At 39.2% G+C, this 19,245-nt stretch overlaps 1 protein-coding gene across 3 annotated transcripts in view; it reads left to right on the forward strand.

The window, feature by feature from the left end:
- The first annotated feature begins 8,234 nt into the window (after positions 1 to 8,234).
- LOC306823151 (RNA-binding motif, single-stranded-interacting protein 2-like) overlaps positions 8,235 to 19,245 on the forward strand; it is a 28,886-nt gene continuing 17,875 nt past the window's right edge. For all 3 annotated transcript variants that reach the window (XM_079342535.1, XM_079342536.1, XM_079342537.1), the window contains exon 1: positions 8,235 to 8,389. In XM_079342535.1, coding sequence (XP_079198661.1) covers positions 8,318 to 8,389 — 72 coding nt within the window. In that variant the 5' untranslated portion in view covers positions 8,235 to 8,317. The remainder of the gene's footprint in view (positions 8,390 to 19,245) is intronic.

Consider the following 19,245-nt stretch of genomic DNA (forward strand, 5'->3'; position numbering starts at 1 on the left):
ATCACATCTCCTCTTCTATTGGTAAGTTTTCACACCTATTCGTAATGTACATGTGCCATTCCAGTGGAAAAACACAGTCAGGAAACATCTGGCAAAGAACATTAGAAGAGAAAGAAATGCGTCGACGTGTCTTGAAATGAACAGACTTTTCAATCCAATCATGTTGACATCTTTAGTATGTTTCGACAAGAGCCCATTTAGTAATTCTGTACCTGAAAAAATTTAGGCCAAGGCATTCCTATGAAACTCTTTTTATGTAAGCTCTTTGGCATTTCTCAGTTTTCTGATTTAGTTAAGGAGATTTACACCAACTGGTTAACAGCTCTTGTCTGTGAAATGCTGCACAGCACTGACCCCTAGTGGGTCTGCATTGGCTGTATGACATTTTGAAGAACAATAGATCCTTTGTGTCCTTTATTCATTCATTTTTAAAGTAATACAAATAGAAAAATAAGTTATCCCATAAAGAGTCTATCACAACACTTTACAGAGCTGTATCGAACAGTGTAATTGCAACCATCTTCTCTTGATTTTAGGGCTTTGCTTTCATTTTATTTATTGAGCCGTTTCCTGTCAGGCTGCTGGAAGGGAAACAGCTCTTTTGAACAAACTACTTCATTATCTGAAATGAGGCTGTTATGCTTTCAGAGGCAGACAAAGTGCCACTTTAAACAAGCTTTGTCATGTGATATGACAAATATTTTACTGATTCAGTCTTCAAAATGTTTTTATTTTCCCTGAGTTGTTTAGCAAGATTTCAAGTGCTTTCTTTTTATCTGAAGGGTTCCTAAGGGTTTTCATTCAGCCAGGGTAAACAGATGTTTGTTTGTTTTGATTTGTTTTGGTTTTTCGCATGTTGAGCATTTATCAGGTTATTTGGGTTAGATGTAAGAGAATGCTGATGTAAGGTAACTTGGACATCTGATATACAAATTATAAATGCTGGTTGTGTAGTTACTTCTGGACAAGTCTGCTTACACTATGATCAGTGTCAGGATCTGAAAAATGTCCTATACTTTTACATTTCAACTTCTCCAACAATTCTGGCTCTGGGTTACCACTCCTCCATTAAAGACACTAAACTTATATCGAGGATTCGCAAGAACATACAACTGCACATTGAGGTGTCACAGTTAAAAAATAAGTGTAGAATTACAAAGCATTGCTTGATGGAAGACATATAATACTCACTGAAGTGGAGCTGAATACATAAATAATCAATAACTCTGGCGCTTACACAGACATTCCTTTGGCTCACTGAAGAAGACATGTAGTGTTTCACACAACCTGTCAGCAGAGGGAAGTATAACACAGATAACAGATGTCGCTGATCAGCAGTCAAACTGTCCTTTTAACTTCAAAGTCCAGTTTTTTTGCAAATTCAAAACAGAGTTGAAAGTAAATTAGTATCAGTGTTCCAAATAATAATTTTACAAGTGTGTGTGTGTGTGTGTGTGTGTGAAAGAGAGGCTCAGAAAGAGGAGTAGAGCTGTAGTTGCTCATGATGATATTTGACCCCTCAGTCGATAGAAAGTGACTCACTGATTCTATATATATGTGCACATCATTCATTAATCTAGCACTGTGCCCTCCATTATTGCTCATTTATCCCTCAGCTATTTGCTCCTCCATCTGCAGCTCATTTTCATTGATCTATGCCACTGCAGAATCATGTTGTAACATCATCCTCAATCTGTCACATGACTCATGTGTTGCATGTGAAGGATTCATTCATAACATCATTTTCCTTTTAACTATACGGATTTGATTTTCAGAGTTCACCTCAAGTAACGTTCAAAATAAAGTACAAGAGTTTTATTTTAACATTTATAGTAAAACCTTAAGTTGTTGCCATGTGTTGGTAGCCCCCAGTATTTAGAAAAAACAAGACAACATCAAAGTAAAGTATCAGTGAGTGTGAAACTGTCACCATAATGCAGTACAGGACAACAGCTTTCACTTTCTCTTCGCAGGATTAAAAGCTGGTAAACGTGTTTCAGTAGAGCGACAGCGAATGAGCGATTCCTCTCCCAGCAAGATCAATCTTCACACCTTCACTGTTACATTTCAGCAAAGTGCAGGTTATTAGTCTCCTGCTAAAAGAACTGCCCTGTTCTGCCAGCGAGTTTCTATCCAGGGCGATTTTATTGACGGAGTAAATGAAAACACCATTCATCTGGTTTGTGTCACGACTGGAGCAACTATTTCATGCGTCATTCTTTCATCCACAGCTCGGACCCATGATGCACCTCCACCCAGCTCACTGCAGCTGTGATGGAAGCCAGGCTGGAGTAAAAGAGAGACAGGTCACTGCGTTACTCATACGATACATGGCATTTCTAATTATCCGAGCAATCAACGATAGACGGCTTAAAGATTTCACATCAATATGTATTTTCATCTGAACACATCAGACAAAACAAACAAACATATCTGCCACACACATCCATAAATGTAGACTGCATCATGATTTGGGCCAACATCATCACTCACCCTTTACACTCCCTCTCTCCCTCCCTCTCCTCTGCATTCGTCAGTGTTCTCGTCCTCTCCTCCCTCGCTGCAGAGCCAGATGGATTACCTCATCAATCAAAGTTCCCAGAATCACATCCTGTGCGTGTGTGTCCCACCAGTGCAGAGTCTCAAGTCAGGAGGAAAACAGAGCAGGGACATCACTGCAGCCATTTTAAAACAACTAAAATGTTTTTGGTTTTTTTTAAATTCTTTTTTTTATTTTTTTTATCAGCTCTTCTTTTCAACTACTCATTCAGAAGATGACTCACAGAACACTGCGTGCCCTTGCATGAATTCCTCTTTTGCAGCTGATGGAGAAATGGGCTTTATAAATGGGGGTACATGGGTAGTTTGACACATTGAGGATATTAAGAAGAAATTAGAGGCGGCTTACTATTTGATTTCTGATGCATGTGTTTTACAATCAAACGTTTCAAAAGTCCAAAGTTAAATTCTGGGTTACAGTAAAATAAATGACCATGATGTAACAGATTATTTGTAGCAGTTATATAATAAAACTCGGAACATTTTCTAAACAAGAACTTCTTGCGAGTCGATCGAGCTACAAGACATTGAAAACAAAATATTTTATAGATTTATTTAATAGAGGGAACATGCTCTTCAAAAGAATCCCAACTTGATTCAAATCTAGAACAGTAGGTTATTAAGAAGGTTTTAATATCAATGACAGGGAGAAAGGGAAAACATATTCTTTCATCTGATTCTTCAACAATGTACAAAGAGGTTAAAACTAAACGTTTTAAAGATCAAAGTTACAGACGGCATTTCTTGAGGACGTCCAACAGAGACAATGCTTTACTGGGTTTAACAGTCAGTAGTTTTTTTTTTTCCTCTTCCGAAGGAACAATTATGGACCAGGCAATGCTGATAACACCTTAGGAATTCAAGGCATGCACAAACAGCCCTTCCCCCAACAGCTTTGCCTCCCCCTCCCCCAGCTCACCTCCCACCCCGCTATCCCTTATCCCCTTCCCTCCTTCTCTCCTTCCCTTGCTCCATCACCAGACTTTCTCTGTTTCTACCTCTTAACACTCACATTTGTTGCTCAGATTATTTCCAGCTGCAACCAGAATCAAACAGCAGGCTCAGGAAAAGTTGGAAACCTCATTTGCCAAAAAACATAAAATGGTGGAAAATGGTGAAAATTGGAGTTCAGAAATGTTGTCAAAAAGAGATATAGCTATGATAGCTTTTTGTTTTGTTTGTTTTTTATGTCTGGTTAGATTTTTTTGAGGTATTGTGAATAACTGTATCCAACAGTAACGACTGAATTTCTATCATCAGAACTTGGATAATCCAGTAAAAAAAAAATAAAATCTTTAATGCAGAAAAGCAAACACAATGTAAACCAGTTGACAACCTAATTAGATTACCTACGTGCATACGAGTCTTAAAATAGATGTGGCTTTAAATCAAGTGTGAAATATTTATTTCATTTGAACTTTGAAGTTTGTTGGAGCTAATGTCAATGTGACCATTATGTTTTTGATGTTTAAAAAAATATCTATTGAGAACCTATCACCATGTAAAATCAGGTGATGGTGGTTGTGTTTGCAGATGACATTAGACATTAACATACATTTATTCTTAGCCCTTAAGCTAAGGACAGTTTAAAATCCCAAATCTTCACTGCCAAGTGCTAAAAAAAAAAAAAGAAAAGGCAATCACGGGGCGTACACCATACATTTTTATCACACCATTTAACACACATAACAAAACACTGTCCTGTTTTCTGAACTGGAGATTTTGACGTGTTTCATCCACATACATACATGTATACATTCACAAATGAAACAGACATTTTTCTACACAGTGTTTGTTTTGTTTATGTTCAACCATTCCCCTCAAGCCTTCCTCACCAAAACTTCCTCTCTCACACTCTCGCGCACAAACACATTCCAACCACAATGCTTGACGGATTGTCTGCCGTCTGAGTGTGTGTGTGTGGTCTTCTCAGTGGATGTGTGAAAAACAACTCTCTCTCACGTGAAGCATTCATACACATTCATCTGTTAGTCTGGAGCTGTTTTACAAATATTTTCAATGTTTCTACTTGTTTGTTTCTTTACTTTATGAATAACCAAATAACCTGCTTTATGACTTGAATATGTGGTATTTTATCGTGTCATTAAAAAGCTCTGTTTTTAATTTACATAATTATTTCAGAAATTAACCAGTGGATGAAAGGTTTATGTCTGATGCTAACAATTATTGATAAACACTGATAAAAAGCTGTTCAACCTCAGCTCCACGTTTACAGAATTTCCTTCTTCGTTTCTATAAATCAAAGCATGATTGAAGATTAAGAATGTGTTTTTATTCTTTTAGTATACTGAACGAATAAGAACACACTTTTCTTTACATACACAACTTTCAAAAGTGAACTTTTCCTTTTGTCCACCTTCTGTGTGTTCACCTACTGTTTGTTGTCTCTCCCCCTCTGTGAGCTACTGTGACCTTGAACCCCACACTGACAGTCTCAATGACCGAGTCCCTCACTCACACATGAACTCCCTGAACCCACGCGCACACACACACACACACACACACACACACACACACACAGACACAGACACAGACACACACACACACACACACGCGCACACACACAGACAGACACACACACACACACACACACACAGACAGACACACACACACACACACACACATGATCAGCCTCTATAGCATGGGGGGTGAACCTCTGTCATCAAAGTGGGCTGCTGTTTGGGGGAAAGGAGGAAAGGCAGCCTGTCTGTGTGTGTGTGTGTGTGTGTGTGTGTGTGTGTGTGTGTGTGTGCGTGCGTGCGTGCGTGCGTGTGTGTGTGTGTGTGTGTGTGTGTGTGTGTTGCAGGCAAACGGTGGAAAGGTGGTATTTCCCCAACTTGTGCTGTTGTCCTTAAAGGAATACTTCACCCATTTACATGAAGCTGTGTATCATTAGAAACATGGTAGTAGTTTTGAATGGTCATGAATCCAACCCTCATTTTGCCCTGAGACGAGAAAAATGTGTTTTTCTTTGCCTGGAAGTTTTCTTCATGTGGTGCACAATGACGCTTTTTGCATCACATGAAGAAAACTTTCAAGCAAAGAAAAACACATTTTTCTCTTCTCAGGGCAAAATGAGGGCTGGATTCACGACCATTCAACACTACTACCATGTTTCTAATGATACACAGCTTCATGTAAATGGGTGAAGTATCCCTTTAAATAAGTTATGTTAGGCTGCATGGTATTTGTTTTGCTGTGTTAAGTGCACAATTGAAAACTAAGACAAACTGTCATATTATGCTTTTTTTTAAGTATTATTTAAGAGAAAGGAACTTCTTCAAAAAGATAGACCATGAAGTCTCAAATATATGGAATAACCTTTCATCTCTGTTTTGAAACTCACAAATGTTAAATATTCATTTCAAGATGAAAAAAGGCGCAATGCAGCATCTCCTCAATCCTCATTAAACACCATTAGGCAATTCAGCAACTTTCACTCCCACATTTACACTTATGAGCAGTCACACACAGACGGCTTAGTTACCCTAGAGGTAATAAGGCCAGAACACTTGGGATGGAGGGGGCCGGGTTACTTAGCAACCAGCCTGTTGACGTTCAAACAATGTTCATGTCGTCAAAGCGGTGCGTCGTGCCAGACTGAGGTTCTGCTGAGTGCAACAATGTCACTGGTGTGTTCCTGAACGCAGCTCACAGACAGGCAGTCTGAGACTGAATGAAGCAGCGCTAATTTAATGAAATACTGTTTCCACCACTTAATTTGTCAAAAAAAATAAGATGAACAGAATCATTCAATCTTCATCTCATTTTTAGTATACTATAACTGATTTGAACTTTGTATGGGGCAAGAGGCAAACTTTAGTTTCAAGGATTGGCAAGGTCGTCCAGCTTAGCTCTCTCATTTAAATAACAGGCGCATACATTCTGAGGGAAAGTCAATTCTGCCCACCAGCTGTACAACAAAATCAAAGTGCGGTGTGAGAATCAGCATGCAGCATGCTTGCTCTCACATAAAACTGTGTTTGGTATCACCTCTATGTTTGAAGAAGATATGTGCTGCTTGTTTTTTGTTTGTTTGTTTGTTTTTTAATACTGGACAAAAAATGGTTTTGCACGCTTGACCAAACATGCCTTTCATAAAATGTGATTTATCGTGCACAAAGCAACAGTGCACTTGAGCAAATGTTAATAACTGCTTTGCATAGTTTCTGATAACTTTGACAGCCACCACATTTTATGAATCAGGTTTCAGCAGTAGCCTGCAACAGGAGAAAGTGAAAAGGTTTATAAATATAGCAGAAGTGGATAACAAGCCTGAGTCTCTGAGTAGTCAGCCTTAGATAGGATGTGAAAGGTAATGTCAGGACAGTGCTCATTCACACTCTAATGGCAAATGTTTAGGTTTAGTACCTTGTGTGTCTGCTATTTAACAGATTTATTGGTCTGTGAACTTCAGAGGAAGCTGAAGGACAACGTTAGCGCGGGAACCAGATGCAGTGGACTTGCTGCATTATAAACCAGGACTGGTCCACATCGTCTGCTCATACGTTTACTTTAAACCATTTGGAAGACCTTTGTAAAGGTTTCCCCTGGCATAATACCTCCACTTCCTCTGATTAGGTGTTACGCTGCATATTTTGTAATCATGGTAATGACAGAAGTGATGTCTTCCTTTGAAGGAAATCGGCAGAATCATCAATACTTTCAGCACGGATAGGGTAGCACCCAATCAACCTGGAAATAGTGGAAAATATTTTAGATTTCTTGCTGGTAAATTAAATCAATGAGTGAGAAGACATTAATAAATCCTTTGTTATGGCTCTGATTACACAGATTAGTAGACACACTGAAACTGTAACATATTGTGTGTTTTAAAGGTGCCCCTGAAGGATTTTAAAGCCTCCTCTTGCTTTGATGAATTATTTGAATTTATTTAATTCACCAAGGGAACCAGCAGAGATCTTTAACTAAGGTTGTTTTTTAACATCGCTTGGGCAATTTTGTTTGTAGGGCAAATTTCTACTACAGAGGTTAAAGAGTGCTGAGCAATCAATACAAACAAACACAGAGAGAAGGTTAGACAAGCAAAGAAAAGGACAGTCGGAGAATCAAAGAGCACAGACACACACACACACACACACACACACACACACACACACACACACACACACACACACACACACTTTATATAGCTTTATAAACCTGTATTGACTCAATATTTTTTTTAAATGGAGGCATATATTTTATGATTCATACAAACTGATAGTTGTTGTTTTTGTCTATCAATTTTTTTTGTTCTTGTTTTATAACTGAAATTACGAGAAATGAGCAGTAAATACGTTTGTTATGTGTCTTAAATTGTTGTTGCAAAAGGGATATCACTTCAGAACTGAGTACAGGAAAGTAAAGCAGTGTTTTACAGACCCCCATATTCACATATGCCCCCCAAGAACTGACAAAACAAGTCTTTTATTTATAACAGTTGAGTGAACTTTTTTTTTTCTCATTCTGTCCCAGCAAAATAAAATACAAGTTGCTGTGAATAAAGCTACACTAACCCCTTTTTCTCTGTGTGGACCTCCTTGGAGTCTCGTGATGGGACCTCTGATGTAGCCCGGGGGCCAGCAGTGGGGGCCCCTGTCTGCCTGTCCTGCCGCCGCAGCAGCAGCACCACTCGCAGTCAGTCAGCGGGACTCCAGGCTCTCACTTCCCCAGCTGCTGACGTCAGCTGGCAGCCTGGGCTGAGCTCACGGCTCCGGACATAGCGCCGAGAAAAATGCTGCTCTCCGTACCGCCAAGGGCAGGAATCAACCCTTACAACGGCTATAACAACAGAAACAGCAAAAAGGTAAACGCTTTGGGGATTTCCCTTTGTTTTTTGCTTGTTCGTACTGCAGGACAAGTCGCCCGCGTTTGTCGCCACATTAAAAGGCTTGTGACAGTAAGCTGCAGTGTCCTTGAAAAGCGTAACGTAGTGAATTTAACTTGGGATTTGGTGGAGTGAAAACACAACAGGGCAGCCGGGCTCCGTGTGTGTTCGTGCGTGTGTGTGTGTTAATGGGAAATTCGCTTTCGCTCAGTCTTGTCATGTTTGCCGTCTGTTAGTGTTTGTGCTTGAGTGTGTGAATGTGTAATTCAATAAAGGATGTCGATACGGCTCTGCTCACTCATTTGTAAAAAAAAGTCAATGGTGGAGAGCAACTTTTATGGGTAACTGTGCCGCGTCCGGATTGCGCGTCCGTGCAGAGTCTGGATGTGTTTATGAAAGTGGGGGTAGGGTGAGAGGCAGGACAAGAGCGAAGGATGGGAAAAAAATTAATTCGGCATCTTTTCTTCTGCGAGCCCCCGGGGGACGCTCATATCTGATGTTAAAATCAGGTATTCATTGTCTCCGCTGCCGCGTAAGTTTGCAAAGTTTTTTTTTTTTTTGTTCCTTGTTTCCCCTCTGAAAGCGGGATATGCCCCACCCCTCGAAAAATCCCACAGACCTTCAGGACTACATTCCCAGAATTAAGAATCGCGCTCTCGTGGTTGCGTTCAATGTTGACTTCGTCACATTTGAACCCATTAGGCCCGATGTCAGGGAAGGACTTCTCCTGTTTAAGAAGCCTAAACGAGGTTTGATGGGAAGAAGAAAGCAAATGAAATGCCTTGCCTGCGCTACAATCACATTTTAATACGACATTACTTAGCAAAACGATGCCTGAGCTGATTTTTCACTTCTTTTTTTTTTTTACATAACTTTTGTGCTTCAAAATAACCTATTTCCCCTGTTTTGTATTTAAAATGGGACATTCTGAGGATGCATGTATCACGTGTAGGCTATTCTCTCAATAGACCATCGTGTCTCAGGGGTGATATTATGTGATGCTACATGCACTGGATTCCCAGCAGCTCTCTGCTTGCACAGATTGTGTTGCTGCCTCTGAATGGCCTTATGAAAATGTATATAGTCTTCCTGTGATCTTGGGAACCGCCTGGCTGCTCATCCTCCCAGATATGATGTCAACACTCGTGTCTGTCTGAGGAGAACAGCATTGTTTGAATAGTTTGATTTACGCTCACATACACACACACACACACACACACACACACACACACACACACACACACACTAATGCCTTTTTAAGAAATTATATCCTATTTTCCTGTCTATACATTAAAGACACGTATTCATCTAAGTATCAACTATAGCTTTGACCTTGTTTCATTGCTGTGAGGAAACCATTTGAAAACCAATTCTTTCCCTAAACTATCGAAGCAAACCATTTTTAGCTCATCCGGGACAAATAAAGAACTTTGAATGTCACTTTTAAAAAGAGTCTCATTTCTGGAAGCGTTTCTAAAAGATGATACTTTTTTCTTTTTTTTTTACCAGTCTATATGATTACAAATGGTTTGCTTAAAATGAGCTGTCCTCATTTTTAACAAGGTTTTCTTTCTTTACTCTGTTAATTAATCATTTTCACCCACATCAAATTGCTGGATTATCTAATTTGTATGATTGATTAATCAGTTCTAATCTCTTTTTAAGAAAACAATTGTGTGTGATCTGTGATACCAGCTTCAAAGATTCTGTTTTCTTTTAATCCTTCATGACATTCTAATGAATATCTTCTTGTTGTGGATAAAACAACAACCGTCTCATTTTGGGCTTTGTCTATCACTGATTAAAATGTTTCACCATTTTCTGACAGATTAATCACCAAACTCATCCGACATGATGGTTTATTGAAGAATGACTTTTTTTAGTAGAACAAGCAATTTGATGATCGTATTTCAGGTTGTATGAGGATGCAATCCTAACCCTAAAAATATATATATTTATTAACCCTCAAAAGCCTTGTGCCCTCATATATTCATGTATCCTGTGTTGAATGAGTTGGTGATGTAAAAATCCTGGGGCTGCTGTTGTGGATATTAAATCACTTTGCTGAATCAACCACATTTATGGAAATACATTTCCCTTTTTTAACTATAAAATTCACCTATAGGAATTGAAAGAATCAAGAACGATGAAAAGGGTATGAGAATAGAAGTTGTTGTGACATGCTTTTGACTTGACTAACACATTACTATGAAGAATTAAGGCCATAAAAAAGGAAGTAAAGATGTCTCATCCTGTTTTTTTTAGTGCTACCAGGCTCCTCTAAAGTTCACAAAGAGGTCAAGTTCCTGTGTTGTGATTTTTATGGTTTCTTCCTCCCTTTTCCAACCACCTCCTCCCAACTCTGTGATCTCTTGCTTGCAGCCTGCCATACCTGATCTGCACAAGTACATAAAATAGTCTCATCACTAATGCTCTAAAGAACTCTTCGGGTATGCCAGGCTATTGCCGACTATGACGATGACAAAAGGGTGTTTGGTTTCTGTTGTGCTTCAAGCCAACTGCTCCTATCCTAACCCGGAAACTAATTTCTCCCCTCAAACTAGAATGAATGTTCTCAAATCAAATTTGGTTGGTATGTGTGTAATGCTTTCTGGATGGAAAAATAACAGGAAGCAATTTTGGGCATTTAAAGATATCACACATCTTTCTCATACCCCTGTCACAAGGCTTTTCATTCTTGTCAAAGTCGGCAGGGGTCTTTTCAATAAAAAAGCTGTCTGCTGTGATTTGAAGATCTAATGCCTGAGCACACAATGTATAGATTACAGTATCATACCAAAAGAAATGAAAGGAAACACAAACAGGTGCTGTGAGAGGTGACACGATGTAAAGAGCCTCATTTTTTTTTACCACCCTCAGAAGCCCTCAAACATCACCAGGGCTTCATATTATTAGTTGTTTTTTAATGTGTGGGTCCTTACTTTTCAAAACACACCAAAGCCCATTTCATAGTGCAATTCCAGCCATTATTCTTTCAGACATTCATATTGATTATGCAATAGCATTATATTTGTGTCCCAGTCTGTGAATTCATATTGCGTTGTGGAAGTGCAGGAGATCATAGCACAGCAGGAGCTCCACACAAACGGCGCTGCTCCACCGATCCTGTCTCACCCCTGTAGCACCTCTGTAGATGTCACATCGTTTTGTCCCCCAGTTACGCCTCTACAACATTTATATCGAAGGCAAAACGTCATAAGGATGTAAATATTGCGCCTTGAAAAGGTTGTCTGAAAAGGGCTAGAGCCATTTTTCCTAGATATGCTTGCTTTTGTAAAAGTCCTCCAAGGCTTTATGTAGAGCAGGTGGTGATGATTCACTTTATTCCTAACACTTGGGTGAGAGCGTCATGCAACCGGCAAATATTACATATTTTATTTACAACATAGCGGTTATATATATATACACCACTTGATTCCTTAAGATGATTAAGTGATCAACTATCATATAGCTGGGACCATTATGTGTAGAAAAGAAAAAAGAATATCATACTTACGTACAGTAGTTATATGTGAAATCTGTCAGCGTGAAGAGAAGGGGACAGGTGATTAAGTTTTGCATGATAATGATAAAGTAAAACTATTAGTTTTGAATATCATTGGCCGAAGTCCATCATGTGAGGTTATTTGTGACAAATGTGCTGTGGTTGAAATGTCCCATTATAACATAGAGGCTTTAGATCTATGATTTTGTGTTGCCACGGTAACGTTTCACTTGTTTTAGTTGATGACAGCTTATACCTGAGAGGATGCACTTTTGCCAGATTCGATGTCAGCCTTTGTCTAATTTACAAAAGCATTAGTCCTGTCAAATGCCAGATTTCATGTGTCCTTAAAAAACACCAACATGGGGGATTTTTTTGAAAGTCACTGGTGTATCTGGATGGTTGATATATAGACTAATAAGTTCAGTGAGATGCACTACTGTACCTACAGTCTGTTCAAACATGGTCCAAGTTAGTACAAGCCGAATCTCTCATTCAACAGAAAAATAAATAAACCCAGATAGAAACTTGCTCTAAAAATATGTTCTACTTTTGAAATCCCTAGTTATATTTTTCATGATAATTAAAAAAAAACATTTCGATGCCCAAGACTGTCGATGAAATTGACCTCACAGTGACAAGTCTGCAGCATTACTTAGATTTTTTAGCCCTACGACCATTTATTCTTTTTATTCAACTGCTTTCATACTTATGGTGTTGTTGAGTCTTACAGCGTTCTTTGCTCCTTTTTCCCAGTAGGCAGCAGTTCCCAACAAAAGAAGCTCCAGGTTTTAGATTTTGGAGGGTCCTGACCATAGACCTTGATATGTGATTGTAGAAAATCAGAACCAAGCCATGTTTGGAGTTGAAGTGTCATTGCGATCTGATTTCTAAATTTGCATTTTAGTGCAAAAGGCATATACTATATCAGCTTTCCAAAACCCTTTCCACAAATGCAAAAAAAAACAAAAAAACAGGGAGCTGCAAGTGAAGGGTTGACCCACATAAATCATGGATAAAAGTTAAAACACACGTTGAAAGAAGGGCTAAAAAGCAGTTTAGTGCATTAAGGAGAGCACCTCCAGGCTAAAGTGACGATCATTTCCAGGTATCCATGCTCATGTTTGTGTTTAGTGTTTTTAAAGGGTTGCTTTTAAATTGACAGCGGTTAGCCATTGTAGCTGTTTGACTGTGCGGGCTGTGCAGGTTCTTCATCGTATGATATCGTATGATAACTGTAATGGAGTTCTCTTACTGATGCCCATGTCATCACCACGGCAACATATGGTAGGCTGCTGATGCCCTTATGCTCTAATCCAATCTGATCACATGCTAAATATCGCAGACAGTCTTTCTTATGATGATGTGATTTTAGAAACAAATCTGATTGCCTGATGTATGAACAAAGCCATGAGAATGAGACTTAATGTCTGTGCCATTCTGACTCATATGATAAACTAATCCCACCTGTATTAGATTTATATTCCTCATACACAGGCTAATACATTTGCTGTGTCTATAGGTAATGGCCAATTGCGAACATTGGATCATATGGCTGTGAACTTTGAGTCTCTTTGGAATCTGGTTTGTTTTTGGACTGTTGTTCCTGTGGTGATCAATAAACAGTCAAAGTCAATAATTACAGGTTTAAGCAAGGAGCAAAGCACAGTGTAACTGACTACCACTCTTATGCTGTTATTTCACATCGCCGCCTATCTACATAAAAGTTATAAAGGCAGAGTGGGAGATGTATGAAGTCATAATGCCTTGAAGATAGCCGTGCAGGTATGTACTGTCACACCTCTTTTGCTCCCACAATGTTGTAGCCTGGAGTTAAATCTCACACTGAGACACAAACATGATCGTGTTAGTTTGTTCAGCGTAGAACATCTTGTTTCTGCAACTGTATAAAAAGGACTACAAACAGCCTTAGAGAGAATAAGCACAATGATATTGACTTTTCATTGTCCAATTAGTTACATCTTGGTTATGTACTGAAAAAAATTCCAAAATTCATGTCCATTCATGTGAATTTTCTTCAGGAACATTTTCTGCTCAGTATGAATCTTGGTCCCAAAAAACAGGACTGTATCGGGACTAAAGCGTCTTTGTGGTTTGTTTTAGTCACGTGTGTGTATCCATGTGTGTATCAACTCAACTCAAAAACAGGAAATACAAGACATCTATAAGTCCTTTTCACCAACTTGGCTACTTTTGCTCGTGCGAATTCAAGCAGCTGGAGTGAATCTATCCTGACTGAACTCTCCTGTACAATCACCTTTGTCCCTATGGCCTCAAACCATATTTGTGTTTATCTATCTCCTTGTTTATTGTGTCAGATGTTTTGGATTGGACCCCAACTACAGTTCCAGCCAAATGAATCAGCCAAGGTGAACAGGTAGAGAGGGAGATCAAGTCCTTGGAGAAAGCACAGCTGTCAGAAATCTGATGCCAGGTACTGCAGTGATGCTAGACAGTGTGCCTTGTGGTTTTCTGGATCTCTCGCTGAGCCGAGGGCCGCTGTTTGCAGTATCTGATTCCAACCTCCTGAGCTCTGGACACCTGACCTAGCTTGAACTCTGTGTGTACATTTGCATTTGCACCAGGCATTAAGTTGTGATCAACCTTTAAGAGACAATGCAGTTTGAAGATTAAATGGTGGATATGAAACGACAAAAGAAAGGGGAGACTTGCAGACAGAAAGGAAGGAAAGAGGATTCAGGAGCGAGTCTGGGCGTGTTTGGTGTCCCTGTCACCTGGTTGGAATGCAGAGCTCCTCATTCAAATGGCTGTGCGATAACATCAGGAGCAGACACAGAGGATTTCCTGTCTGCCGCTATACTGCAGCTTTACTGCTTTACTAGACACACATGCTGTTTTCACATATGCGCTCCTGAAAATATCTAGATAATTTCAGGACGACTGCTACAGAGATTCTCCCCACCTGTTCACATGCTCCTCAAAGCGGGAGACTTTCCCTGTCAGACGGGGGTCTCCTGAGGTAAGATGTGGAAGTTGAGGACCAAGCAACATAGTCCGCTATATGACACTGTAAGAAGAGCAACAAAAAAGTAGTTAAGCACATTATTCACGTCCTCCAGAACTTTGCTTTTGTTTGATTGTTGCCCCCCTTCTGTTGCAGCTTTTTAAACATTGCAATACAAGATGTGGTTTGAACATTTTTTTTAAATTAAATTGCAAGAGAATAATTAAAGGTGACATTGTGATGAGTTTTATTAGTTTCCAAAAAATGTCAGTAACGCTAAGATCTTGTTTTAGTGTTACTAAAAGGAGAATCTTCTTCTTGTTTTTTACATTGATGCTAATGTACTATTCTTATATGATTGATTAGAGAAGGGGGTAACTTAAAAATTGCATGGATGGGAGATAAGCTAGATGTTTGTGGAGGCTTCTGAGGTTAGCTCAGCATCTTTATCCTCATTCAGCTAGCCAAGCTATACATCAGGGCATTAAGGTAAAGAATCCGAATATCAATAACAGAGCAGAGAAGACACTGGCAAACAGAAAACATAATGCAGTAGTTTAATTACGTACATGTAGATTGTCTAATTCTCCTGATTATATCCTGCTGCGTTCTCACATCAGCTCACTGGACTTTCTGAGGGTGAAACTACGGATACAGTCAGAGTGAAAAAGGTTGTCTGTTTGCAGACCAGCATGGCTCTCTACTGAAGAGAAGAGAAGACAGGCGTAGCAGTGGGGAGCAGGCAGTCAGACCCCCCAGCAGCCAGGAAATCCATGGAATTCAGAGGTCAAACTAGGGTTGACTTGAGAAACCCCACAGGGAGAGACGGGCTGTTTTTGTAACTACTCCATACATGCTGCTATCAAACATAGTGTGCAGTACTTAGTGCATACTACGTTCGACAGACTGCCAGTATGTGGTTATTTTGTGGCATGCCAGGCATAAGCTAATCTAGTTTCCAGTCTTGGAATGCGAACATAAACAAAAACCAAGCTAAGGGCAACATTGCTACAATGTGGCATCCACTGAAAAAAACTGACGTGATGTGTTTTTCAGGATTTTGAAAATTTAAAAATGGTAATTGGTTGTATCTTTGTGAGGTTTGGTTTGATTATTTGCCCTGGTACAATGGCCTTTCCTGTCTGTCAATTTGATGTCTGACCTGACGCTTTGAATTGTGGGAAACAAGGAAGACGAATCAGTTTGACATCTTTGTTTTTTTTGGCATACTACGGATCTCGTATTTGTTCGCATACTGCAAACTGCCAAATAAGTACATACTATACTACTATAGATGTCGGTATCTAAAACAGCCACAGAAATGAAAACAGAGGTGGAGTGAGACTATAAGGAAGGTGTAACATTGAAAGATAGAATACTGTAAAGATACAGCATCCAAAAAGATCAAATTAAGTCATGACATCATTCACGAGAGCCTTTTAAACCGTTTATGTTTGATGTATTAAGAGATTAAAGTCAGTCTGTACCAACAGCATGCAGTATTTATGTATCAGTGTTAATTTAGATAAAGACAAAATTTTATTTATAGAACTTGTACTTATTTATCTTAAGATGAGTCTAAAAATATCCTGAGATATTTTGAGCCTTTCGTCATGCATTTGAAGTGGCTCAGCAAAGGAAGATAAATAAAGCATCTGCAAGCCATCAGAATAGTGTAAGATTCATAGACACTTCAATCTTCATTGATCTCTGACCTTTCCAATTATATGACATTATGCAAGAGTTAAAAACAAAACAAAACAGTGTATCCATTTGGTTTTGTCATAATCTTATCAAAGTTCCTCTTGCCTTCTCCTCGGGTTTAGGTTTCAATTCCTATCATGTCAACAGTTTGACCCAAGTGACTTAAATGCTGAGACTGTCAAGTAGGATGTCCTGAATTAGCTGTCAGAGAACATACAATGACAAAAAGGAATTAGATCTCCTTACATTTATGCACTTTAAACAAATTTGAAGTCAGCTACATTACACAGAAAAGAGACGGGGCTTTTATCTGTCACAGCATGGACTTCATGTTTGAGTAAGTCAATTCTAAGTCAAAGACACCAAACAAGTGTTCTATTAGAGCATTTACACTTACAGAAAACTCCTGATATTTGTCGGATGAGCTGTATGTGTGCACGCTAACAACCACATTTTAGTTCTGACCTCACCTGGAGTTTCTCTCTAGACCCCTAGTATTTCTCCGCAGCAAGTCCAAGTGAGCCGATGTGAGAACGCAGCAGGATATTTTCCAGAGTATTCCCCCAACGGGGAGTGATGTTTATATCCTGTGAGTGTATGCATGACATGCGACCACTACGATCACTGTGCCTTTAATTAAACTGCTCCATTGCATTGCCTGTTCGTCAGAATTTTGTTCTCTCTGTGGGTCTTTTGGAGAGCAAGTTCCAGTTTTGGCTTTATTACCTAAAATTTCTGTTTGTTTGGGATATGGTTAATCATATTTCACAAGTGATTTAAAAGATGTATCATAACGTCAGCCAAGGTTCTATGATGTCATTTAGCTCTTAATACTTTACCTTTTCAGAGAGCTGACAGAGGGGGCAACAGCTTAGGTTCTTCACTTCAGGATGAGTTAGCCTACTTTAACCTTTCCTAATGTCTGTTTACATGCAGGTGAACAGACACTGCTTGATTTCAATGGTGATTCATTTGTTATTAAGCTGAATGAGTCAATGAGGTCAATACAAAATCAAGTTCATTTATTACTAAAAGAAAATAAAGAGTTTTTTTATTGTCATTATCAAGGTCTAATGCGTAATTTTTTGATCTGAGATCTTATGCATCTTTTAAAAGTTGTATATTTGGACAGGAGCGATTTCCATTTGTGTTTGTGGTGAATGCTTTTTTTTCCACATTTATTTATTTTCAACAAACAACAACACCGCCACCCAAACAAAACAAACAAACAAGCAAGCAAAACCAATATGACAGTTGGATAGACCAACGAGAACAGAACAAACAACTTAAAATTAATAAAGTTATTAGGATCCCTTCAGTTTACATAAATTCAACAAAACATTGCCAGTCCCAGTACGTTTTACATATCTGCATGGCATGCTGAGCCTGCCTCCAGCAAAGCTGGCTCCGCCTACACAAGACCCATTAGTCCTCAAGTCAATCCACCGCCACAGGACCCCCCTCTCCCTCTTTAGCTGTATGGAAGACCTGTGCATGAACACCAGGCTTCGTCCCACCCAGGACACCGGCCAGGAACCAAGTGTTTGGACCTCCCACCTGGCATTGCTCTTTACATTTTTTTTTGCATCTTATCATTCATAAGTACAGAAAAAGTGTCCCATTTCGCCTTATGATGTTCTACTTTATACTAATTTATAGCAATTATTTTTTCCAATTTGTTTTGTGGTGAATGTTTGTGAGTGCATGAATGCATGTGCTTGCTACAGTGTGGTGATTTAAAGGGTGCTGCTGCAAAGATCTTCTCCTGCAATGAACTGAAGCTTGATTGGGAAATGGCACTTTGGCTAAGAGTGCTTGAATGAGATTATAGCTCTCTGCTGTCCTGTTCTTTCAATCACAAATGAGCTGTCTTCAAGAATGTACTCATCATTACTTACACTGGAACAAGACAGATAAATACACGTTCTCCTTCAGGCTGGTTAGTGCTGTTTTACCTTGGCCCTTCAGCATTTTTCTTTTGTTGTGATAAAAAAAAAAAAAAATGATTGAAATGTATAGTGAATGGAAAGATGAGTGAAGAAAATTGACAAGATATTGTAGCTAAATATAGCATCTTTGCAAACAATGATTTGATGATTTGAAAATTATCTCATTTACTCTTTAAAATCAGGGTTTAGAGGCATCCATTCATCCAAAAAGTACCATTTATAAAGATAGGTTGACAATGTATGTTGCTGGTGTTAATGTCCTTTTTCTCATTGACTACGTAAATATGAAAGTGCTGAAAAGAAAAAACAGGCCTTTATGCGTGTTTTTATTGAGCAGGTTGAGTCTCCATCTTGCCCAACATGAACAAATGTGAACTTTGCACGTTTGCTCGAAAGTAGAAGAAGAGAGAGGCCTGTTGTTGAATGGCGGCCATGCTGCTGGCAGAGTAGAGGTCAGAGTGGCCTTATGGGTGGTGTCTAATTAGCAGGATTGGTTGATGTTGCTGGTGGTCCTGGTATGACAGATGCTTCCTGCTGGGCTTTTCCTAAACACCACTGGTCTGGTCAGTGACCCTTTCTGTGCTGCTGAAATTAACCCATTGTCCCCTTGTCGTCTCTGTCCAATCGCTCTTTTAAATGAGACCGCCTCATTGAACCAAGCTCAGACAGAAACCATGTTTTTTTCTCATTC

Source organism: Symphodus melops (genome assembly GCF_947650265.1).
Source record: "Symphodus melops genome assembly, chromosome: 4".
Lineage (NCBI taxonomy): Eukaryota > Metazoa > Chordata > Actinopteri > Labriformes > Labridae > Symphodus > Symphodus melops.